This window comes from Chiloscyllium plagiosum, unplaced genomic scaffold (assembly GCF_037043375.1).
Source record: "Chiloscyllium plagiosum isolate Xiang-an unplaced genomic scaffold, Cpla_swu_hap1 HiC_scaffold_27, whole genome shotgun sequence".
NCBI lineage: Eukaryota > Metazoa > Chordata > Chondrichthyes > Orectolobiformes > Hemiscylliidae > Chiloscyllium > Chiloscyllium plagiosum.
In genome coordinates, this window is record NW_028270165.1 from 77761086 (window position 1) to 77785957 (window position 24872).

The 24872-nt window shown below is 45.7% G+C and overlaps 1 protein-coding gene across 1 annotated transcript; it reads left to right on the forward strand.

Moving 5' to 3' along the window:
* Nucleotides 1-4121: 4121 nt before the first annotated feature.
* On the forward strand, nt 4122-16624 carry LOC122543529 (uncharacterized). Its single transcript, XM_087974964.1, has 2 exons — nt 4122-4223; nt 10135-16624. Exon 2 carries the CDS (start codon nt 10396-10398, stop codon nt 11524-11526), a length of 1131 nt encoding a protein of 376 aa, XP_087831090.1. The 5' UTR covers nt 4122-4223; nt 10135-10395; the 3' UTR covers nt 11527-16624.
* Nucleotides 16625-24872: the final 8248 nt, after the last annotated feature.

The following is a 24872-nucleotide window of genomic DNA, read 5'->3' on the forward strand; positions in this document are numbered from 1 at the left end:
GATTGGAGAAGGCTGAGAGAAAATTTAAAAGAAGTTTTGAAAATCATGAGGAAAATCATACCCAGAACAGACAGAGTAAAACTGTTCACCATGAGAATAAGAATGCAGATTTCAAATACATTACAAGAAAGAAAATGTGGTGAGAAAGAAATTTCACACAGTGAGTAAATAGATCTGGAAGACATTGCATGAAGCAGTTGTTGAAACAAGTTCAGTTAAGGGCATTGGATAATTATTTGATGACAAGCAATGTACAAATTTCCAAGGGAACGTCAGGAAAATGGCACAAGGTCAGAAAGTTCATTTAGAGAACACAATGGGCTGAATGGCCTGCTTCCGTGCTTTAGTTATTCAATGGGTCATAATTGCTTATCGGATCTCAGTCAGTTATGAACATCAGGCTAACATCTGCTATTTTGTACGGTCAGTCAGGGAGAATCAGTCAGATCGATGTTTTATAATGATTCATGATTGGGGAACTGCAGGGATTGGGACTAGGACCCCAGGTATTCACAGTATGTGTCAGTGATTTAGATGAGAGAACTAATTGGAATATGTCACATATTGCAGGTGACACAAATCTGGGTGAAAGGGTGAGCTGTGAGGAGGATGCAATGTTATTTGGACAGGCTGAGTGAGTGGGTAAATGTATGGCAGGTGCAGTTTAGTGTGGATAAGTGTGACGTTATCCACTTTGGTAGCAAAACTAGAAAGTTAAATTATGTGATCAACTGTAACCTGGGAGATGGGAATGTTCACCAAGAACTAATCCAAGATGGAAGACGGGAAAATTTGTGGCTGTAAGAGCTGCTCCTTTTCAGAGGTAGTTTATGTGTTGGAGGTGATTTCCTTGAATTCCAGGAGCAACAATTAACGTTATATATGCTATTGCATTGTTTTGGAACTTTGGAGTAAAAAAAATCCAAACAACATCACTTTCCAAAGAGAGAAGGACAGCCAAAGGCAGCGAACACATGGCCTGTCAGGGAGAGAGAGAGAGAAAGAAACCTACACTGCTAATTGACACAGCAATATATCTGCATAGTTACTGCCTTTGCTGTTTCAATTCATGTATCTCTGGACATTGGAGTGCGTCTAGGAAAAATGAAAAAACAGCAAAATTCACAGCTGACCTCGAAGGAACCTGATGGGAGAGCTCACAACACAGGAACAGATAAGTGCATAGCTATTAATGTGTAACCTTGCTGTAAGTTTGCAGTAGTGAATAGAGGGGGTTCTTTCTTGATTATATGTTTTCAGATTTTAGAAGCTCACCCGCACATGGAACGGTCAATCACATGCTCTGAGCGCAGGAAAGGATTCATCGATTCTTCCAGTGTGCGGACATACTAGTGGGTCCACACCAGGGACAACCTACTCACCTGTTTTCAGTGCGGGAATGGCTTCACCCCCTCTTCCCAACAGTAGAGACACCAGGGAGTTCATGTGCCATCACAGGGGGAATTTAAGGAACAACGGCCGCATGCCATTATCGACCGGACTATCAACCCAGAACAGGGGACTCTGGGTTCGAATCCTGCCGTGGCAGATATCCCGCCGTAGAATTTGGTCAGAAATCTGGACTTCAGAATCTAATAATGAAACCATTTTCTGGGGAAAAAAACCCCATCTGATTCACTCATGTTTGAGTCTGTCTGTGTCATAATCCAAATTAGGGATTATAACATATTACATAGATTGACTGCCTGAAGATTGTGCGCTTTTTGAGCAAAACAGAATTTATCTGCAAATAAAATTCTGTAATTGCAAATTCACCCCATAGACTGATGTGTGTGCTTGCATGAGAGAGAGAGTGTGTTTGTGTATATACATACTTGGTAAAGTGTGAGAGTAATGGAGTATATACCTGTGAGATGGTGTGCACGCTCACGCGTGTGTGTGTCTGAGAGACAGCATGAGTGCGTGAGTATGTAAGAGTGTGTGTGTGAGAGAGTGTATAGTGAAGTGTGATTACCTGTAGTGTGACATGAACCCAAGGTCCCAGTTGAGACCATCCTCATGGACTCCGAATTTGACTATCAGCCTCTGCTTGGTCATAAGAAACGATTAAGCAGTTACACAACACACATTGGAGAGGGCGGGGTGGGACTTGTCTTTCTATTTGCAGAAGGTGGGAGGCTCTGGATGCTGTGATCCAGGACAAACACAGGCTGGAGGACCTTCGGCTCAGAGAGATGGAGCTGGAAGCCAGGCTACAGACTTGTTGGGGGGGCGGGGGGCGGCAAAGGGGGAAAGTTAACCAGACACTTCATTCCGGGAGATGGTCATTCCTCTCCAGACACAGCTTTCTGATTGGGTCAGTGAACAGGGTCAAGAAGGTGTCAGTACAGGTCAGACAGATCTGAGAGGGCTGCGGAGGGAGGAGCTAACTGGCTGCGTGGTGGCAGTAAAAACAATTTTGGGGTGGGGGAGGTGGTGGTAAGGGACAGAAAAGTGACAGAGATTGTGTCCGATCTCTGTAGTTGGCATCAGTGTCCATCTACGTCTAGCGCCAGGATTAGGGAACTGATGTGCTCAGAGGTAGAGAGATTGGTAAAGGGAGGTTGCAGCAGATGTGGAACAACAATGTCAGGAGGAGAGAGCCTCTCCTGAGGGCGCATGAGAAGTTAGAAGCTACAAAGACAAAGCTGAACCTCAAAGTTCTGGGTGGCATGGTGGTTCAGTGGTTAGCACCACTGCCTCACAGCGCTAGGGACCTGGGTTTGATTCCACTCCCTGGCAGTTGTTTGCGTGGACTTTGGCATGTTCTCACCCTTGTGTCTGTGTGGGTAAACTCTGGGTGCTCCAGTTTCTTCCCACAGTCTAACTATCTGAAGTTTAGGGTGGATCGGCTATGCTGAAGTGTCCAGGGATGTGCAACTTTAAGGTGGGTTAACCATGGGGAACTGCAGGGAAAGTGATTGGAAGGTCAGTCTTAATTTTATGGGCTGAATGGCCTGTAGAGATTATATGACTCTACTGCCTTAGCCATGTGTCTATTGAGAAACGATTGCTGTGGGTGGAGTGGTTTCCAGTTTATGGGACACTGACACTATTGCTGGGTAAGGTGGGATTTGTGCTGTCACTCCCCCAACCCACTGTCCCCGTCCATTCTATCTCTCTCCACTGCTCTCTACCCAGCCATTCTCTCTCTCCCCCTCATTTTCTGCCCCTATCCTCTGTCCCCAAGTCTTTCTCTTTCCCCCGTCCATTTTTTCTCTCTCCCCCCACCCTCTGCTCCCCTGACCATTCTCTCTCCCTTCTACCATCCCCCCATCCTTTCTCGTGTCACATGCCCTCTTTGATTGCTGTACCAAGTCCTTCTCAGGAAAGAGAGAGAACGGTTAGTGATGACTCTACCTGGAAGACAGGGGTGTGCAAGGAATGGCTGATTTTTCAACTTGAGAACAGCTAAAACAGCTAATTTAGAAATATCAATCATGTATGAAAGCATATTAAATTTTTGAAAAAAGCTGCAGATGTGTTTCTGAAATTTGCTTTGAAATAGGCGGGTTTCTGAAATACAGCTCTGAAACAGATCCTTCAGTACAACTCGCCTATGCTGACCAGTTATCCTAAATTAATCTAGTGAGCCATTTGCCAGAATTTGGTCCATATCTCTCTCAGCCCTTCCCATTCTTATACCATCCAGATGTCTTTTAAATGTTATAATTGTACCAGCCTCCACCACCTCCTCTGGCAGCTCATTCCTTACACACACCACCCTCTGCGTGAAAAAGTTGCCCCTTAGGTCCCTGTTAAATCTTTCCCCCTCACCCTAAAACTGTGCCGTCTAGTTTTGCAATTCCTCTACCCTGGGGAAAAGAAATACAAACTTGAGCAGCCAGACCAAATTCAAAAGGAATAAAATGTCGAGCCACAGGGAAAAATACAATTTTGGCTCCATCTTTGCGCCATCTCCACAGAGCGTACTGCGCATGCTTCTCGGTGTCAGCTAGCAATGCGCATGTGCCGTGGTGTCAGCTAATACACTGCGTATGTTCGTTGCGGTGCGCGGAAATGGCGTGTGACTTTCTTGTGAAGGACCAATGGTAAGAGCTGGAGGACCGGAAGAAGACGAGTCCTCCTGCCAATCAAAGAGACCCCTTTGTCTGAATGCGGATGTTGGGCCGTGAGAGCCTGAAGTTCCTGCTGTTCCTCTCTCTCTGAATGAAGATTGAGCTTCACTCCAAACTGCAACGTCTTTACTCTGTCCAACATCTGTGAGTACAGCACTCTCTTTTCTCACCCGCTTTTTCATCCTGGGATTCAGTTGCTGACTTGCACGAACTGAAGGGAAAGGGAGTGAGTCCAGGGAGGAGACAGACTCCAGACAAAGTTGGTCCAAGTCTGTGTATTAATTGGCAAACGCAGTACCACGATGTGAAGTTACAGCTTTTTGTTTTGGGGGGAAAAAAGGCAGAAAGGAGGTGCATGGTTTAAATGGTAATACATTGGTATGTGGAGAAAGGTAAGGCCTGCAAATGCTGGAGATCAGAGTCAACAAATGTGGCGCTGGAAAAGCACAGCAGGTCAAGCAGTATCCGAGGAACGGGAGAATTGACGTTTTGGGCACGAACCCTTCATCAGGAATGATGTGTGGAGGTACAGTATCGATCTGCACCAGTCAGTGGCAGTTGTCAGACAGGTGCGGCAAGCAATCAGCAAGGCAAGTGGTATATTAGCAAGAGGAATTGAGTTCAAAAATGGGGGCGTCTTCCTGCAGTTAGGGGGTTATTGAATATATTCAAGGCTGACTTCATCTGATTTTTGAACAATAAGAAAGTGGATGCTTATGGGGGAAGGCAAGAAAATGGTCTTAAGACTATTACAGGACAGTTAGAGTCATACAGCACAGAAATAGACCCTTTAGTCCAACTATTCCATGCTATGTTCTCCTACTAAACTAATCCTACCTGCTGGTGTTTGGCCCATATCACTCTGTCACAAAGCTGGTCGTTTTTCAAAAAGCTGGTCCTTCTTCTCAAGGATACTGTGTCCTTGGTTTTTTTCAGGAGGTCGTAAAACAGCTCCAGGCTCCAGAATAATTGTCTTGGGAGGCCTTTTTGTTTATATGTAAACATGAGACTTTAGGCCAAAGCTTTTATGTTTTTGAAATAACCTGCATAGTGAAAGGGGAGTGGTCAGTCGTGAAAGTTGAAGTCTTGTGTGAGTGAGTTCAGCAGTGGACTGTGTGGAGAAAGGCTGTTAAACTCTCCTTCTGCCCTTTTGACTTCAACCTGTAAGCCTCTGTTTCAGTTTTATTCTATGTTTAAGGGGTTTATTTATTAGGACTTGTGTACATTTGGAACAGCATATTTAAGTCTACTTTGGATAGACTGAGTTCTATGGGTATTCTATATTCTGTTCTTTGTGTTTTATCCTGTAATCTTGTGAATACATTTGTCTTTTAAAGCCTGGTGGTCAACCTAGCTAACTGACTCTGGGTAATTTTCACTGTACACTTACCGAAACAAATAGCAAACTTACGGTCTGGGCTCCCTGCTTAAGAATGTTTTGAGTGGTCTGGCCGAGTCCATAACACCTCTGAAGCTTTCTCATTAATGTCCTTATCCAAATCTCTTTTAAATGTTGTAACTGTGCCTGTCTGCCCCACTTCCTCTAGACATTCATTCATTCCACACACAAACCACTCTCTGTGGAAAAAAAATGGTGCCCCTCATGTCTTTTTAAAATCTTTCTCCACTCACCTTCAAAATTTGTTCCCTAATCTTAAAAGCCCGACTCTAAAGGATAGGACATCCATCATTCACCTCATCTATACCCCTCATGATTTTATAAATCTCGATAAGGTCACCTCTCAACCTCCCAGGCTAGGAGTTTTCTCACTGGAGCATATCTACCAAGATGTAGGTATATTCATATCCAGTTATGAACTATTCAATGTTGATGTAGACTTGAAAGACCAAATGGCCTATTCCTACTTCCAGGACAGCAAGACACCATAAGACCATAGGAGCAGAAATTAGGCCAATCAGCCCATCGGTCTGCTTCACCATTCAATCATAGCTGATAAGTCTCTCAATCCCATTCTCCTGCTTTCTCCCCACAACGCTTGATCTGCTTGATACTCAAGAATCTATCTATCTCTGTCTTGAATATACTTCTGTGGCAATAAATTCCATAGATTTAGCACTTTCTGGCTGAAGACGTTTCTCCTTATCTGCATTCTAAAAGGTCTTCCCTTTACTCTATTCTAAAGCTGTCCCCTCGGGCTCTCCTACCAATGGAAACATCTTCCCAAAGCCCACTCCATCCAGGCCATTCAGTATTCTGTATGTTTCAATTAGATTCCCTCTGAGTATGGGCCTGTTAATCAGCATGAACCAGACCCTTCAGGATGAGGTACAGCAGGGATTAGGTTCAGCAAAGTGAGAATGGAGGGGGAGTGTGTGGGATGGAGATTTTCAGCTTTTGGGGAATAAGAGAGGAAAGAAAGTTTGATATAAAATAGAATTGATTGGATGGGCTGAGGAGTGGTGAATGGAGTTTAATTCAGATAAATGTGAGGTTTTGCATTTTGGAAAGGCAAATCAGGGCAGGATTTACACACTTACTGGTAAGGCCCTGGAGCGTGTTCCTGAATCAAGAGACAATGGAGTGCAGATTCGTAGTACCTTGAAAGTGGAGTCACAGGTAGACACGGTAGTGAAGAAGGCATTTGGTGTGCTTGCGTTTATTGGTCAGGGCATTGAGTACAGGGGTTGGGAGTCATATTGTGGCTGCACAGAACATTAGTTAAGCCACTTTTCGAATACTGCATTCAGTTCTGGTCTTTCTGCAATAGAAAAGATGTTGTGAAACTTTAAAAGAGTTTGGAAATGATTTACAAAGCTGTTGTGAGAATTGGAGGGTTTGAGCTATAGGGAGAGGCTGAAAAGACTGGCGCTGTTTTCCCTCTGCATCGGAGGCTGAGAGGTGACCTTACAAAAGTTTATAAGGGGCATGCATAGGGTGAACAGCCAAAATCTTTTCCCCAGGGTAGGGGAGTCCAAAACAAGGGAGAGAGAGAATGAAACCTACACTGCTACCTGACACAGCAGTGAATCTGCACAGTTACTGGACATTGAAGTGCGTCTAGGAAAAGTTAATGAACAGCAAAATTCACAGGTGATATTGGAGGAACCTGTGTGGGGGAGCTCACAGAACAGGAACAGAGAAGTGTATAGTCTTGAAAGTGTAACCTTGCTTCAAGTCTGCAGTAGTGAATAGAATGGGTTCTTTCTTGATTATATGTTTTATTGACATCTGTCTCTTGATTAAATTTTTAAAAATATAAATCACAAGTACAAAGTTAGCCTGGAGCACTTTCTTTCAGAGCAAAAAACAGTGCTATTTTCTCGGTCTGTAGATTGTGAAGGAGTAAAGGTGGCCTTTAGTAGAGTGAGATGCTCCTCCTGTCGGACGTGGAGATTAGGGAAAGTATTCATGTTATTGGATTTATGTCTGCAGGACATGTGTTTGGTTGCAAATCCTATCTGATCACATGGATCAGTTAGAGCAACAGTTAGAGGCAGTGAGGAATTTGCAAGAATGTGGAGGTGTGATAGGTGGCAGTTATAGGAAGGGAGAAATGCTGCAGATACAGTCAGGTAGATGGGTTAACTCTAGGAAAGGTAGGAGGGATAGGTAGTGCAGGACTCTTCTGTGGCTATCCCCATTTCAAACACATATGCTGTTTTGGAAAATGTAGAGGGTGATAGACTCTCAGGGGAATATAGCACAAACAGCCATGTTTCTGGTCTAGACAGGCTCTTATGCATGTCAGGGGTATGTCAGGTTCCAAGTGACCAATTGTGAAAGGGGGCTCTCTAGTCAGAGGCACAGAGTGACATTTCTGTGGCCAGCAGTGAAAAATCAGAATGGTGTATCGCTGTTAAAGTACAGATTTGAGACAGCCCAGGGAATTCCTTATGGACCCAGACCAGTAAGCCTCTCTCTTGGTTTTCTCCCGGAGATTGTACTCTTTGAAAGTCTAGAATAAAAAAACCTCTTACAGACAGATTAGTTTAATTTCCATCATCCCCTTTATTTACCAATAGCATGACTGTTACAATATAACATTGATACCTATAAGCTAAACTAACTAGGTTCTAATAACCTAGGAGACAACTCTTCAAGTGCCCCAGCTGGCTATTCTGTACTGATACAAAGTGGCCTCCTTTATACAAAAGTTTACAAAAACATTGCATGTTCATAATTAGACAGATAACAGTGAAAGACAATAATTCGTAAGGAAGAAAAGTTAATTGACAGGTCTGTGTACGCTTGACTAATCACTCCTACAAGGCTCAAAGCCATTCATCAAGTGGCGAAAAACATACCCAGCTGAGTTAGGCGACTGCTAGCGAGATAAACTCCTCTCATAAAGAGGTACCAGTCTCAGCTAATTGGAGAGTTCGTAAGGTAACCTTGCACAGCTCACATGTCAGATACAATTGTTTTACAAACTGGCTTCTTAGCAAGGAGGGCAAACTTTTGACCATAAAATGGCTTCCCGACACATTGTGCCAGAATCTCTTCAATGTTAGGCCTAGAATAATTTCTAAGTTAGGAGCAGAATCATTCTGTACCTAAGGCTGAGATGTTACCGTAAGCTTGCATTTAAACTGACTCATTAGTCTTTGAATTTAACGTGCTTTCTTTTCAGGGTTGTGATTCAAATTCAAACAAGACATAAGATCTGATTAGTTAGAATTGACAGTGGGGCAGTCTGTAAGGTCTGTAGAGTGGTCTGCAAGAACAGCAAGTAAGTTAAAGCTTTTACAGAGTTTATATTTAATAACCGATAATGGCTACTCAATATCATCAAAAAGTCCTAAAATGCAATTAAATTCAGTCCACAGCAGGGAAGCGCTAAGAGTTAATTTCGTACTGGCTTCAGCAGTCTCAGCATTAAAATGGTCTCTCGCTCTCGCTCTCTAGTGTCCTTTTGAACTCTCAAGTCAGGGTCTTGTAACAGCTAAGATGTTTTTCTCTCTGTGTCTGCTCTGCTTGAAAGGGGTAATAAGAATCCATTATTATTGACAGGATGTGACCGTCAATTACAAGGCTTTTGATAGTGCCGAGTTTCGTTTCAGGGTCAGAATAAACACTCATTAATTTCACAAGAGAATGGCCATCAATATTATCACTCTGGTGAATCTGTGTGAACAGGACACAATGCTAAGGCGCAAATGTTCTTAATTGCCTTAGAGCACCCAGTTATCACTTAGTGAGCACAGATGTCCCAATCTTCTGCATTCCTTGAGATACCCCCCTCACCGCCTTTTTTTTTTCTGAGCCTTCCTGCCTGTCTATTTTTCTAGTGCAACAAGTGTGTTCTATAATTCAGCATTACATTTTAGTCTGAATGTTTAAAGACAAGTTTTAAGGCTATAGACTTTCTCATCATCTTTCTGGTACCAGGATCAAGGATGTCTGAGGGTGCAGAATGCTCTGAAAGGGGAGAGGGACCAATTGGAGGTCATTGTACACATTGGAACCAATGACATTTACTTCATTGCAAGACGTCTAACAGGGAAGGCAGATGAACTCAGGGCACGGTCAGGAAGATGGGATGGGATATCCTAGCAATTACAGACACGTGGTTCAGGGATGGACAAGACTGGCAGATTAATGTTCCAGGATACAAATGCTATAGGAAGGATAGAAAGGAGGCAAGAGATGAGGGAGAGTGCTGTTTTTGATAAGGGATAGTATTCCTGGACCTCGGGAGGATATTCCTGGGAATACATCCAGGAAGGTTATTTGGTTGGAACTGAGAAATAAGGAAGGGATGAACATCTTATTGGGATTGTGTTGCAGACCCCCTCATGATCAGTGGGAAATGGAGAAACAAATTTATATGGAGATTTCAGTTCCCTGTAAAAGTAAAAGGATGGTTGTGGTCGGGTGTTTTAACTTTTCAAACATAGACTGGGATTGCCATTGTGCTGCGAGGGCCTGTCTCTCTCCTGTATATCTTTGACTCTGACTCTGACTTGCCACTAATGTTATCCTCGTCTCTATGTTCAGTTTCTTTCTGGTGTCGGTGTCAATGCCTTGTTGTCTCATTTCGATCCCACCTCCCCCCGGACTGACAGTGATGACTTTTGTAATCTCTTTTTACAGACCAGCTGAAGGTGGAAGTTTCAAAATCAACAGCTTATGCCCGAAACGTCGACTCTCCAGCTCCTCGGATTCTGCTTGACCTGCCGTGCTTTTCCAGCACTACACTTTTTGACTGACTCTCCAGCGTCTGCAGTCTTCGCTTTCACGTCAATGTTTGACAGTCACTCAATCCATAGGAACCACAACGATGTTTGACAATGCTTCTGTGAGAATCAGCAACACTTTTGGTTTTCAGTAGATTTTCAGTATCAGTGGGACTGGATGAGAGAGACTACTGTTGCAGTGCACTGTGTGTGGAGTTGGAAACAGTTATACGGCCTGGAAAGAGGAATTCAAAGTGGTGAGGGGCTGTACACACGTTTGTGTGCAGCTGAAGTTTCGGCCATGGAGAATCCTGAGGAATCCCTCCCTGTGGAGAAACCGTGGAAGTGTGGTGACTGCGGGAAAGGCTTCCGTTTCCCGTCTGACCTGGATGTTCATCGGCGTGTTCACACCGGGGAGAGGCCATTCTCCTGCCCCGAGTGCGGGAAGGGCTTTACCCGCTCTTCCCACCTGTTGGCCCACCAGTGGATCCACACAGGGCAGAGGCCATTCACCTGCCCCGAGTGCGAGAAGGGCTTTGCCCAAGCCTGCGCTGTCGTGGCTCACCAGCGGGTCCACACTGGGCTGAGACCCTTCCCCTGCCCTGAGTGTGGGAAGGCTTTCAGCAAATCCTCTGACCTGCTGGTCCACCGGCGGTCCCACACGGGAGAGAGGCCCTTCAGCTGCCCCGAGTGCGTGAAGGCCTTCAGCAATTCCTCCGCCCTGCTGAGGCACCAGCGGGTCCACACGGGGGAGAAGCCATTCTCCTGCCCCGAGTGCGGGAAGAGCTTTAACCGCTCCTCCCACCTGCTGACCCACCGGCGGGTCCACACTGGGGAGAGGCCCTTCAACTGCCAGGAGTGTGGGAAGGCCTTCGGTGATTCCTCTGCCCTGCTGAAGCACCAGCGGGTCCACACCGGGGAGAGGCCGTTTTCCTGCCCTGAGTGTGGGAAGGGCTTTAAACGCTCCTCCGACCTGCTAGCCCATCGGCGGGTCCACACTGGAGAGAGGCCCTACAGTTGCCCAGAGTGCGGGAAGGGCTTCACCCAGGCCTCCAACCTGCTGACCCACCAGCGGGTCCATACACAGGAGAGGCCCTTCAGCTGTCCCGAGTGTGGGAAGGCCTTCAGCATTTATTCCAACCTGCTGATGCACCAGCGGGTCCACACCGGGGAAAGGCCATTTGCCTGCCCCAAGTGCGGGCGGAGGTTCACATGGTTGAGTAACTTGCAGAGGCACCAGCGGGGACACAAATGCTCCCAGCAATCTGATTCTGCCAGTGACGCTGCTGTGGATCGCCCCCAGGACTGAACCTGCTGCCCGTTCTGACAGTGGGAGAGTCTGTGAGTTTTCTTTGTTTTCTGCTGGACTGCACCCCAGCACCCCTCCCACCACCTCCACCACGAACCTCTCAACCCCACAATGAACCACCGTGCTGCCTGTGAGCCAATAGTTAATGCCGCTGCCTCACAGTGCCAGGGACCTGGGTTCGATTTGACTCTCGGGGTGACTGTGTGGAGTTTGCACATTCGCACCCCACCCCCCCACCCCTAATGTCTGCGAGGGTTTCCTCCAGGTGCTCCAGTTTCCCCCCTCAGTCCAAAGATGTGAAAGTGAATTGGCTAAGCTAAATTATTCCAGAGTGTTCAGAGATATGTAGGTGTGGTGCATTGTTCAGGGGGAAATGTAGAGTAATGGGGTAGGGTAAGGAGTCTACTGGGTTTCTCTTTGAAGGGTCATTGTGAATTTGTTGGGTCAAAGGGCCTGTTTCCATACTGTAGGGATTCTGTGAGCTTTGCTTCCAGTGGGCACTGCTGCTCATTGAGCCCAGGACTGCATGTTCCCACTGAAACGATCCGTACATACCGAAGATGGCGTCCAAACCAATGTACCAAAGCCGAATAGAACCCAGCTATGTCTGCCTCTTTGGGTACGTGGAACAGTCTATTTTCCTCACATACACCGGCACCATCCCCTACCTGTTCCTCCAGTATATCGATGACCATATCGGCACCGCCTCGTGCTCTCACGAGGAGTTTGAGCAGTTCATCATCTTCACCAACACCTTTCAACCTGACCTCAAATTCACCTGGACCATCTCGGACACCTCCCTCCCTTTTCAGGACCTCTCCAACTCCGGTGACTAACTAACCATGGACATCTACTGCATGCCCACCGTCTCCCACAGCTACCCAGACTACACCTCCTGTAAAAACGCCACCCGCTGGTGCATCAGCAGGTTGGAGTAAATGCTGAAGGCCTGCCCACACTTGGGGCAGCCTCCACCCCATCTGTTCCCGGGATGACCAATTTGACCTTAAAACATCCCAGATTGCCTCCTTCTTCCAGGATCACAATTTCCCTTCCCACGTGGTTGACGATGCCCTCCAGCAATCATCTCCACATCCTGCAACACAGACCTTGAACCCCACTCCTCCCAAAACAACAAGGACAGAACCTTCTCCCGGTCCCCACCTTCCGCCCCACCAACCTCCGGATATGTTCATCATCCTCCGCCATTTCTGCCACTTACAAACAGACCCCACTACCAGGTATATTTTTCCCTCCACACCCCTATCAGCATTCCAGAGAGGCCATTCCCTCCGTGACTCCCTCGTCATGTCCATGCCCCCCCACCAGCCCGCAACCCACTCCTGGCACCTTCCCCTGCCAGCACAGGAAGTGCAAAACCTGCTCCCACACCACTCCTCTCAACTCTGTCCAAGGCCCCAAAGGATTCTCCCACATCCGACAGAAATTTACCTGTACCTCCACCAGTGTCATTGACTGTATCCATTGCATCCAATATGGTCTTTTCTACATCCGAGAGATAGGACGCCAACTTGTGGATTGTTTCAGAGAATCCCTCCAGGGCACCCGCACCCACCAACTCCACTTCAACTCCCCCTCCCATTCCGTCATGCAGGTCTTGGGCTGCCTCCATCGCCAAACCCTTATCACCTTATGTGTGGATGAAGAACACCTCATATTCCGCCTTGGGACCCTGCCACCACACTGGATCAATGTGGATTTCAGCAGTTTCCTCATTAATCCTACCCCCCCCCCCCCCCCCCCAAACATTATCCCAGTCCTAATAATCCAACTCGGCAGCGCCCTCCTGACCTGTCCATCACCTTTCCCATCTATCCTCCCCACCCTCCTGTCCAACCTATCACCTTTATCTGCCTATTGTGTTCTCAGCTACCTCCCCCCCCCCCCCCATTTATCTATCAACCCTCCCGGTTCACAAGTCTCATTGCTGATGAAGGTTTGTGCCCTAAACACATTGATTCTCCTGCTGCTTGGATGCTGCCTGATCTGCTGTGCTTTTCCAGCACCACACTCTCAACTCTAACTATGTCAGAGATATAGGACTTACTCCATACTGATCCACAGACCAGCTGATGGGACAGGAAACCGCTTCCTTTCTCAGGACAAGTCTCCTATAGAGAACTTGCTGACTGATCTACTGAACCTCACAGTGCCCCACTGCCCTCAGTTACTTGGAGAGGGTCCATACACGTGCGCCTAAGGTGGTGCTTGAAACCTTTACCATCTCTTTGTGACTGATTCCCATTCATTCAATGTTATGCCTTGAAAACAGACCATTGAGTCCAACCAATCTGTGATCCCAGACTGAACAAGTCCCAAGGTAGAAGATAGAGGGTGGTGGTGGTGGATTGTTTTTCAGACTGAAGGCCTGTGACCTGTGGAGTGTCACAAGGATGGGTCCTCTACTTTTTGTCATTTACATAAATGATTTGGATGCAAGCATAAGAGGTACAATTAGTATGTTTGCAGATGACATCAATATTGGAGGTGTAGTGGTCAGCGAAGAGGGTTACCTCAGATTACAACAGGATCATGACCAAATAGGCCAATGGGCTCAGAAGTGGCAGATGGAGTTTAATTCAGATAAATGTGAGGTGCTGCATTTTGGGAAAGCAAATCTCAGCAGGACTTATACACTTAATGGTAAGGTCCTAGGGAGTGTTGCTGAACAAAGAGACCTCGGAGTGCAGGTTCATAGCTCCTTGAAAGTGGAGTCGCAGGTGGATAGGATAGTGAAGAAGGCGTTTGGTATGCTTTCCTTTATTGGTCAGAGTATTAAGTACAGGAGTTGAGATGTCATGTTGCGGCTGTATAACATTGGTTCGGCCACTGTCTCCTTCCTATCAGAAAGATGTTGTGAAACTTGAAAGGGTTCAGAAAAGATTTACAAGGATGTTGCCAGGGTTGGAGGATTTGAGCTATAGGGAGAGGATGAACAGGCTGGGGCTGTTTTCCCTGGAGCGTTGGAGGCTGAGGTTTATAGAGGTTTACAAAATTATGAGGGACATGGATAGGGTAAATAGGCAAAGTCTTTTCCCTGGGGTCGGGGAGTCCAGAACTAGAGGGCATAGGTTTAGGGTGAGCGGGTAAAGATATAAAAGAGACCTAAGGGAACTTTTTCACGCAGAGGGTGGTACGTGTATGGAATGAGCTGCCAGAGGATGTGGTGTAGGCTGGTACAATTGCAACGTTTAAGAGGCATATGGGCAGGTGCTGGCAGGTGAGACTAGATTAGGTTGGGATATCTGATAACCATGGACATGTTGGACCGAAGGGTCTGTTTCCATGCTTTACATGTATGACGCTATGACTTGCCTGCTCCAGGCCCTTATCTGGTAGTCCTAGTCATGGAGGTGCACAGGACGGAAAAGACCCTTCGGTCCAACTCACCTGTGCTGACCAGATACCTTAATCTAATCCTACTGAAGGATGCCGGATTAAGAGACCTCAACAAGCTGTAGTAATGGACTCACCAAAGTATGGAATCAGGAAAAAAGCATTTTCATTTCATACTTTGGAGACACGGTAACTAGATTTACCCAGTCTACAATAATATATATAAAGAGAAGAGGATCATAATACATGATAATGGAAAAATAGATAATGAATGGAATGGGGGAATGTTAGATAAAATACAGTGAAATGAGGGGATTTCATGCCAACTTAATTTAGCAGTATAGAAACAGCAGTAGTGAACATAACAGCAAAATGTCCCTTTCATAAAAAGCCTGTGTAAGAAATCAGAGCGATACATAAAATCCTTACAATGCAGAAAGAGGCCATTTGTCCCATTGAGTCTGCACTGACCCACCAAAGAACATTCCACCCAGAATCATCCCATCCTTCTGCATTTACCATGGTCAATCCACCTAACCTGCACATCTTTGGATTGTGGAAGGAAACCCATGCAGACAGGAGAACATGCAAACTCCACACAGTTAACTGAGGCTGGAATTGAACCTGGGTCCCTGGTGCTATGAGGTAGCAATGCCAAGCACCGTGCCACCCCAATATGTTATAAAATTTTAACAAACCCATGATGTACAAATTCCATATTCTTAACAGGGACAGGCGGGTTCAATTCACGCTTCGGGTAACTATCTGTGAAATTTGCACATTCTCTCCATGTCTGCGTGGGTTTCCTCCAGGTACTCCGGTTTCCTCTCACAATCCAAAGATGTGCAAGTTAGGTGAATTGGCCATACTAAATTCCAATAGTGTTAGGTGCATTTGCCAGGAGTCTTGGTGGGTTGCTCTTTGGAGGGTCAGTGTGGACTTGTTGGGCCGAAGGGCCTGTTTCCACACTGTAGCGAATCTAATCTAATCTGAAACTGCAAATTTGTCTATGTGAAGAACTAACTGCAAAGGATTGGAAGGAAGAAGCAATATGAATTTTTCTTGGGAGAGATCCAAATCCAATCATTAATGATTGAAAATCTTCGACCTCTGTAGTGGTCTGCAAGAGAGTGTGTTGGAGACAGATTCAATTATTGCATTCCAAGAGAGTTGGGTCATTAAACTGAAAAGGAAATTAATCACAGTGATCAGTGAAGAGTAGTACTGGTTGCTGTGGTGATTTTAATTATGTCAGTAAGATCCCTTATTGGGCGTGTTCACCTGCTCTTGTTAACATTTCACGTCGATAACTTCTGAGATTCCCAATATCTGTATGGTCCTTTCTCTGTTCTCGTATCCACTTGAGTGACTGTGTCAAATTTTGATTATGAATTGCTCCTGTGATACCTCATGAGAGGGTTTATGAATTAAGTGCCATATAAATTGTTCTGGGTCACAATGTGCCCAAGTGAGAAAGAACAAACTGACTATCCTTAAATATTCATTTTTAAACCAAGCAATTAATGTTTAGAAAACACGCAACTTGTCATGTATTAATACAAGATCGGAAGTAGGAATGGGATATAGGTAATTGAGTGTTGAGATGCTCTGTCTTTTATCACCATTATTGGCTGATCATTTACCTGAATTCTCCTTCTTGCACAGTTTCCCTATGCCTCCACCTGATGAAGGAGCCACGCTCCAAGCGCTTGCGATTTCAAATAAATCTGTTGAACAATAATTTGGCGTTGTGACTTATGACTAAAAAACGTTTGATTGAGGACGTGGCTGGAGCAGTGGGATTTGAACCTCTGCGCCGTAAAAAAAGAGAAATGGGACCTTTTATGTTGAAAGAATGGAAACACCTTCCTCCTCAACGTGGGATACGACTGTTGTTCCCTCCGACCCCCGTTATAGTAAATTGATTTGGCGATGCCGGTGTTGGACTGGGGTGCACAAAGTTTAAAAACCTGGTGATTTTTAACATAATAAATTGAGCCGCCTTGTGGAGAATTGAATGAGTGAGAATCCCTTCCTCCTGAACATGAGACGTTATTTCTGTTCCCCCCTCCTCGAGCCCGTTGTAGTAAAGGGGCGGGGACAGTGAAGCGCCTGCGAACCTCTCCACCAATCCCAAAGGCTGCGGTCGGCGAGGACTAATCGGAGAGCGACGTTTCGGAGGGGTTTCGGTCCCATGAGGACCGCAAAGCCGGTCGCCATTGGTCAGGTGGAGTAAGGTGCGCTCTGATTGGATGGGGGCGCGGATGACGCGCGTCGCTGAAGGAGGAGACGGAAAGAAGAAGAAAAACAAAGATGGCGGCGCGAGGCTGCGGTTTTCTCATCGACTCAGCGGGCGGTTTCTGACGGAGGGAGGGGGGGGCAGACAGGCATCGTTTACCTCAGAAAATACCTTTAAAATACATTTCAAATTAAAGCGGGAACCTTTCAAACAAAAGTTGTGAAGAAAAAAAACAGTCCCCCGGTGGGGTTTATTGTTTGTATTATATAATTTACGGGGAAGGGGGAGGTGACGGGAAAACAAATTAAAAATGTCGGCGGTGGAGGAGAGGGAGCCGGCGCCCGCGGCTTCTTCGGCGGCGGGAGGTGGAGCCCAGGAGCTCAACGACCCCCCGGAGCTGGAGCAAGGTCCGAGAAGCGGGTCCTGGTGTTGGATCCGGGATAAAAGGTCCAAACAAAAGTAAGAGATGTCCGACAAGATATTGTTTTGGTGGATGAGAGAGGCCGTGCACGGTATTTTAATCCGAGTATGATCCCTGAAGGTTTACGATCTTTCCTGTAACCCTTTTAAATCATAGTCCCTTGTAACTTGTTCACAACCATCCTATTCATCCATAATATTAATTATAATTCATGTTCTAGCTGGATTTCCAAAAAAAAAGGGCAGGTGTCCTAATGTGTGTTGGGTGTACAGTAGTCATTAGCACGTTTCCGAAGTCCCCACTTAAATACAGCTGCTGTTTCTCCACTTATATGAATGTTGGCTTTTTCCTTAATTAGATATTGATTCAGGGGATTGGTGGTTGTGAGAAACGAAGCTCACTCACTTCAATAATTTCAGTCTGAAACAAGATCTGAATCAGTAGTATCGTTTATTATGGTCTTGCAAGAGGGGTATTGTGTCCACTGTCCACAAGACAGGGACACACACACACACACACTGAATTCAACTAGTACACAACATTTATGTAATTTGTTCCTATTTCATCCTCCCATTGCTCCTCCCCTGTTTACATCTCCCACTTCTCTAAGACCGGCGCCCATTACTCTTGTTCATCTCTTGCCTGTTCATCTCTGTGACAAAATGCTTCTTTCTGGCCTCACAAGGCCGTTTGACCACATCCTGCTGTGGTCCATTGTTAGGTATATCCTCCTTCACTACCATCTGTTTCTCTTACTTGTTATGACCTCATGACTTCTTGATTGTGGTTTGTTCTTGTTTTTGCAGAAGCGGGAAATAGATGCTTATAACTACTGTTTGTACAGGCATATCTAGCTTAACCCCCTCCCCTCACAGCACCTTATCTATTTGTCTGTAACATCTACCATTGTTTGCAGGCATATTTCATTCTTGCATGCACATTTTAGCTAATACAAAAACAATTATGTATTTCCTTCACATTTCCTTCTTGTTGACTCAGCTCTTGGCTGAAACAATTATACACTGGTGTGAGTTCATTTACCTTGCATAAGTAATTATGATTGCAGAAGTAACCCTACTTTACCGATATCCCACAGTGGTGATGGGGAATCTATCCTTGACTGAGAACAATGTCACAGACACAAAGCATTAGACTTTTTAAAAATATTTTTATTGAAAGCTTTTTTCTTTACAAAATTATAAAGTTACAAAAATATGAAAATATTACATTATAACAACAATGACAACAGTAAACCAACTGCTACACTACTCTACAAAACCATACTCATTACAAATAAATAAATAATGCCACTCAGCGGAACAAGACTGTAGCTCTCAACCTTCGAGAACATCAATTATTACATCAATATTTGTTCGAAATTCTTCCTCTCAGGGCATCGGGTTCACTAAACCAAACCGTCATGGCTAAACGAAGGCAGACAAATCTGCTGCCAGGTAATTTAAACACTGCTGCCATGTCTTATAATAATTTTCCATTTTTTGGTGCACCATATTTGTGGGAAAGTCCAAAGGAATGTGTTCCATTATTAACTTACGCTACCCCGACAGAGCCTGTTGACAAAAGTAAGAGATGTCAACTGCATTCAACAAAATGTTCTTCCTCGCACAAAAAGTGAGGATGTTAAAAAGCTTTCACTCATGCACATCTAGGGAAGATAAATTCGGCCAGGAGAAGAGGGACCGGGTCCACCTTAACTTTGGTTAAAAGGGTGCACAGAGAAAAACCTAGCTCTTAATGCCTGCAAAACGAAGGAACTCATTATTAACTTTCGGCGGGATGTTATTCATGCCCCCCCCCACACACACGTTAACAGCACAGAGGTGGAATGAGTAGAGAGTATCAAGATCCTGGGTATGGTCATCAACAACAAGCTTTCTTGGACTCTTCATGTGGACGCACTGGTTATAAAGACCCAAACATCTCCTCTTCCTCAGGCAGCTGAGGAAATTTGGCATGATGGCGAATACCTTTGCCAACTTTTATAGGTGCACCATTGAGAACATTCCGTCTGGATGTATCTCTACCTAGTATGGCAACTGTACCATTCAAGATTGGAGACAGTTACAGATAGTGATGAACTTGACCCAGACGATCACAAAAGCCAACCTCCCATCCATAGAATCCATCTACCAGACCCGATGTCAAGGAAAGGCCACTAGCATTCTCAAAGATCCATTCCACCCTGGTAATACTTTTCTACAACCTGTACCATCGGGGAGAAGATACAGAAGCCTGAACACCAGCTGGTTTCGAAACCGTTTCTACCCTACTGTTGTTAGAATACTAAATGGACTCTCAAATTTAGCATTCACTTGTACCTGTGTTTTGGTTTTTGCTGCTGTCTACCTATTATTTATATCAATGATACTTAACTATGTAATCTGCCTGTATTCCTTACAAGACAAAGCTTTTTACTGTGTCTCAGTACGCATGACAATAAATTCAAATCAATTCAAGCAGCGTTGACATTTCATTTTCATATCCTTGACTCAGCTCCATTTCCAGCACCTTTGTAGGCAGCTTGTTCCAGGTCATTGTCACAGAAATGAAGTTTTCCTCCATAGACACTTAAGGCTAGCTAGCTGCATGAGAGATTAGATTAGATTACTTTACAGTGTGGAAACAGGCCCTTCGGCCCAACAAGTCCACACCGACCCGCCGAAGCGCAACCCACCCATACCCCTACATTTACCCCTTACCTAACACTACGGGCAATTTAGCATGGCCAATTCACCTGACCTGCACATCTTTGGACTGTGGGAGGAAACCGGAGCACCCGGAGGAAACCCACGAAGACACGGGGAGAATGTGCAAACTCCACACAGTCAGTCGCCTGAGGCGGGAATTGAACCCGGGTCTCTGGTGCTGTGAGGCAGCAGTGCTAACCACTGTGCCACCGTGCCGTGAGGTTTTAGGTTTCTGTGTCCTGGATAATATGTGATCAGCAGGCATCTGGCAATCTTCTGGAATTGTCACCTATGCTACATTCATTTGACTGGACTGACAGTGATGACATATTTTGTGAATTTGTTTTTGGAGGAAGACATGAGGAAAGAAATCTGAAAGCAAATGATACAGAGCCATTTAATTCATTGGAACTTGAATATCAGCAGTAATTCCAATAGAGAAGAAATGTTGCTTTTGTCTGCTTGAGAGATTTTGGACACTGGTGTTGCAGGAATAATACTGAGACACCCGAGTGAGGGAGATTCACTGCACTGACTGTGAAAAGTGCTTCACACCATTACCTTGGGGGATCAAAATCTCACCCCTCATGGTGTACCCGTTCTGTTTGTAATTTCAAACCCAGAGCGACAGAAGGAAAGCTACTCCCCATGGGGAAATTGTGGAAATGTGGGGACTTTGGGAAAGGATTCCCATCTCTATCTATTCTGGAAACTCACGAGCGGTCCACACCGGGGAGAGGCCGTTCACTTGCCCTGAGTGTGGGAAGGGCTTCAGTCATGTGGGCAACCTGCAGAAGCACCAGTGGGTCCACACAGGGGAGAAGCCGTTCACACACTCAGCACATGGGAAGAGATTTGCTTGTTCATCCACACTGCTGATCCACAAGTGGGCCCACATGGGCCAGAGGCCATTCACCTGCTCTAAGTGCGGAAAAGTTCAGTGAATTCTTTTACCCTTCTGATCCACCAACGGGTCCATACCGGCGAGAGGCCATTCACCTGCTCTCAGTGCAGGAAGGGCTTCACCCACTCCTCCCACCTGAGGAGCCACCAGCGAGTTCATGTGCCATCACAGAGGGATTGAAGGTGTGATGGCAGAGTCACATTATCGACTGGACTATTAACTCAGTTCTGGGGACTCCCGGGTTTGAATCTCGCTGTGGTAGAATTGGAATTCGTTCAGAAATCCGGAGTTGAGAATCTAATGATGAAACCATTTTTGTGAAAAAAACCATCTGATTCACTCGTCCTTTTTTGGGAAGGAAACTGCTATTGTGGGAAAGGATTCACTCAGTCATTCCAGCTGCATCCTTAACCAGGTCTGGCCAAACACGTGACTCCAAACCCACAGACGGTTGACTCTTGACAGTACCCCCCGGCAAATGAGCAGGGAGAAAGTTACTTGGATACAGTGTATGGGTTGAAATTTCTAAGTGAGGCAATACTTCCTGCGGGTTAAGGCTGTACCAAGGATCGAATTACAAAGACAACTGAGCTGAGCAATAGTAAAGAAAGTGGAGTGGGGGGTCAGGTTGGTGGCAGGGGGAGTGTATGAGCTTTGACCGTGAGCTGTTAAAAAGAAAATAAGTTACTTTTCGTATGCCTTTTTTGCTGGGGAGATCTGATGCTGTAACAAAGTTGGGTCGCAATAAAGGTTACCTCAACTTACTGTTGGACTCAGACTCTGAGAAAGCTGAGAGATGCAAAAGGTTTTTGTCCTAAGTCTTTCTTTCAGTCTCCAGCACTAACTTTCCAAATTGTGTATCAGAAGAAGCAGTGAATGAGTAGTTAGTTTCGTTAGGAATTGTAAATTTTTCAGGACTGCAGGTTCATTCTTTCATCGGTATTTTACTGACAGCACCCGGAGGTGTGGGCTTTGTTTGCTCAACGATGTGGAGGAGCCGGTGTTGGACTGGGGTGGACAAAGTTTAAAAATCACACAACACCAGGTTATAATCCAACAGATTAATTTGGAAGCATTACTCCTTCATTGGGTAGCTGTGGAGCAGGATCATAAGACACAGAATTTATAGCAGAAGACTGATTTAAGAATGGGAGTGATTGTGGCTCCAGGCTAATGGCGAGCCACCTTGTCCCTCGGGTTCCCCTTCAGCCCAGCCTGGTACCTGGTAGTCTGAAGCCGTGGGCAGCTCCACGCACACGGTACAGCGCCAAGTGTAGCCTCTCCTCCAGCTTGTACTCTGTGCCGGCCTTTACCTCCTGCCGGCACCGAACCCGAACCTTGAGCAAATACATTGAATGTCGCTCTCCGATTGGTTTGCACCAACTGCAGGCTTTGGGATTGGTTGAGAGGTTCACACAAACTTCAGTGTCTCTGCCCCTTTCCAAGCCCATTCATTAATTCAACTGGAAAGGTCCCAGTTTACTATAATGGGCTCTGAGGGTACAATGGTTGTGTCCCATATTCATTCAGTAGAAGAGGACCTGTTTACTACAGAGGTTTTTTTGTGATGCTGTGGTAATGTGCAATTACCTGAGCCCTGAGGCCCAGGTTCAAATCCCACGGCTCCAGCCATGTGTAATGAAAAAAATTGATTGAGGATGTTAAGTCAATAGTCACACGACACCAGGTTATGTTCCAACAGGTTTATTTGAAAGTGCAAGCTCTTGGAGTGTAGCCCCTTCAGCAGGTGAAGTCATGGGAAAAAAAAGTGTAGGAAAGAGAATTCAGATAAATGATCAGGCTTGGATGGTGATGAAAGACAGCTTGGATGGTGATGGTCAATTATCTACTCCCATTCCTATTTCTGATCTTAATATATGTCAAGTTGTGTTTTCTGAAAATGTTAATTTTATTTCCATTGTTTAAAAATGAATATTTAAGGATGGTCAGCTTGTTCTTTCTTACTTGGGCACATTGTGACCCACAACAATTTATATAGCACTGTTAATATCATAAACCCTCTCATGAGATATCATTGGAGCAATTCATCAAGTAGATACGAGAACAGAGAAAGCATCCTGCAGATATTGGAAATCTAACTGAGAGTCATCAACCTTAAGTGTTAACAGGTTTTCACTTTCCAATGATGCTGCCTGATCTGCAGAGTATTCTTGGTTAGAGACAAAACAAAACTGCAGGTACTGGAATCCAAAATAGACAAGCAGGAGGCTGGAAGAATGCAGCAAGCCAGGCAGCACCCAGGAGATGGAGAAGTCGATGTTTTGGGTCAACTGGGGGTTGGGACAGTGCTGTGACAGAGCCAGTGACTCTCAAAATCCTGTCAACCTCCCTTATCAGTCAAAGATTCATTTGGAGAAGCCTCGTTAAAGTGTCATGAAGAAAGGCTGCATGAATCTTTTATTGTGAAGTTTAACTCATACATCTCAAGGCAGCTTATGAGTCTGGTCAGAAGCAGCATAAGACATCACTGGCTATTACCTGACCAGGACTGACTTTGCACAGAAAACATAGATATTTTAAATGAATATGGTGCCATTCATTTTAAAATCAAGTGAACTTAACAGGCACTGCATTGGCTTAAGACTGAGATAGATAGGTTCTTGAGTATCAAGGGCATAGGCTGGGACTTTTCTCATTGGAACATAGGAGGTTGAGAGGTGACCTTATAGAAATTTTAAAAATCATGAGGGGTATAGATGAGGTAAAGAAGCAGGTGTTCAGGTGGGGATTTCAATGTTAGGGAGCAAATTCTTTTGAGGTGAGTGGAGAAAAAAAATTTAAAAGCATGATGAGCATCTTTTTTTTAAGGAGTGGTTTGTGTGTGGATGGATTGTCCAGAGGAAGTCGTGGATGCAGGTACAGTTGAAAAATATTTGAATAGGAAAGGTTTGGAGTTCATGCCAAAGGAGAACGGTTGCCACCTGGGAATCGAACCCAGGCACTGTGAGGCAGAGGTGCTAATCACTGAGCCACCGTGCTGCCCAGAGCTTTTAGATTCTGCTTTGATCTTTGTAGCTTCTCATCAGATTAGATTACTTACAGTGTGGAAACAGGCCCTTTGGCCCAACCAGTCCACACCGCCCCTCCGAAGAGCAACCCACCCAGACCCATTTCTCTCTGGCTAATGCAGCTAACACGATGGGCAATTTAGCATGGCCAATTCACCTGACCTGCACATCTTTGGACTGTGGGAGGAAACCCACACAGTCACTGGGAGAATGTGCAAACTCCACACAGACAGTCGCCCAAGGCTGGAATTGAACCTCGGACCCTAGTGCTGTGAGGCAACAGTGCTAGCCACTGTGCCGCCCCTAGTCTTCTAATGTCTTACGCGCACTTAGCAGAGGCTCTCTCCTCCTGACATTATTGGGCCACACCCGCTGCAACCTCCCTTTCCCACTTCTCCGGCACTGAGTACATCGATTCCTGAATCCTGGTGCCAGACAGACACCGATGCCATCTGGCCTCCTGTTGCCAACTGCAGAGAAAGGAGACAATCCCTGTCACTATTCTGTCCCTTCCCACCACCTCGCCCTCCCCCTCCCCCTCCCCAATGTTGTTCTTACTCCCACCACAGTCAATTAGCTCCTCCCCCCTGCAGCCCTCTCTCAGATCCCTTTTACCTGCCAGACCAGTGCTCACACCCTCCTGACCCTGTCCACTGACCCAGTCAGAAGGGTCTGTCCAGAGGGGAAT

Excerpts from the sequence above, each read along its gene's own strand:
- LOC122543529 (XM_087974964.1), top strand. The coding sequence starts at position 10,396 with ATGAGAGAGACTACTGTTGCAGTGCACTGTGTGTGGAGTTGGAAACAG.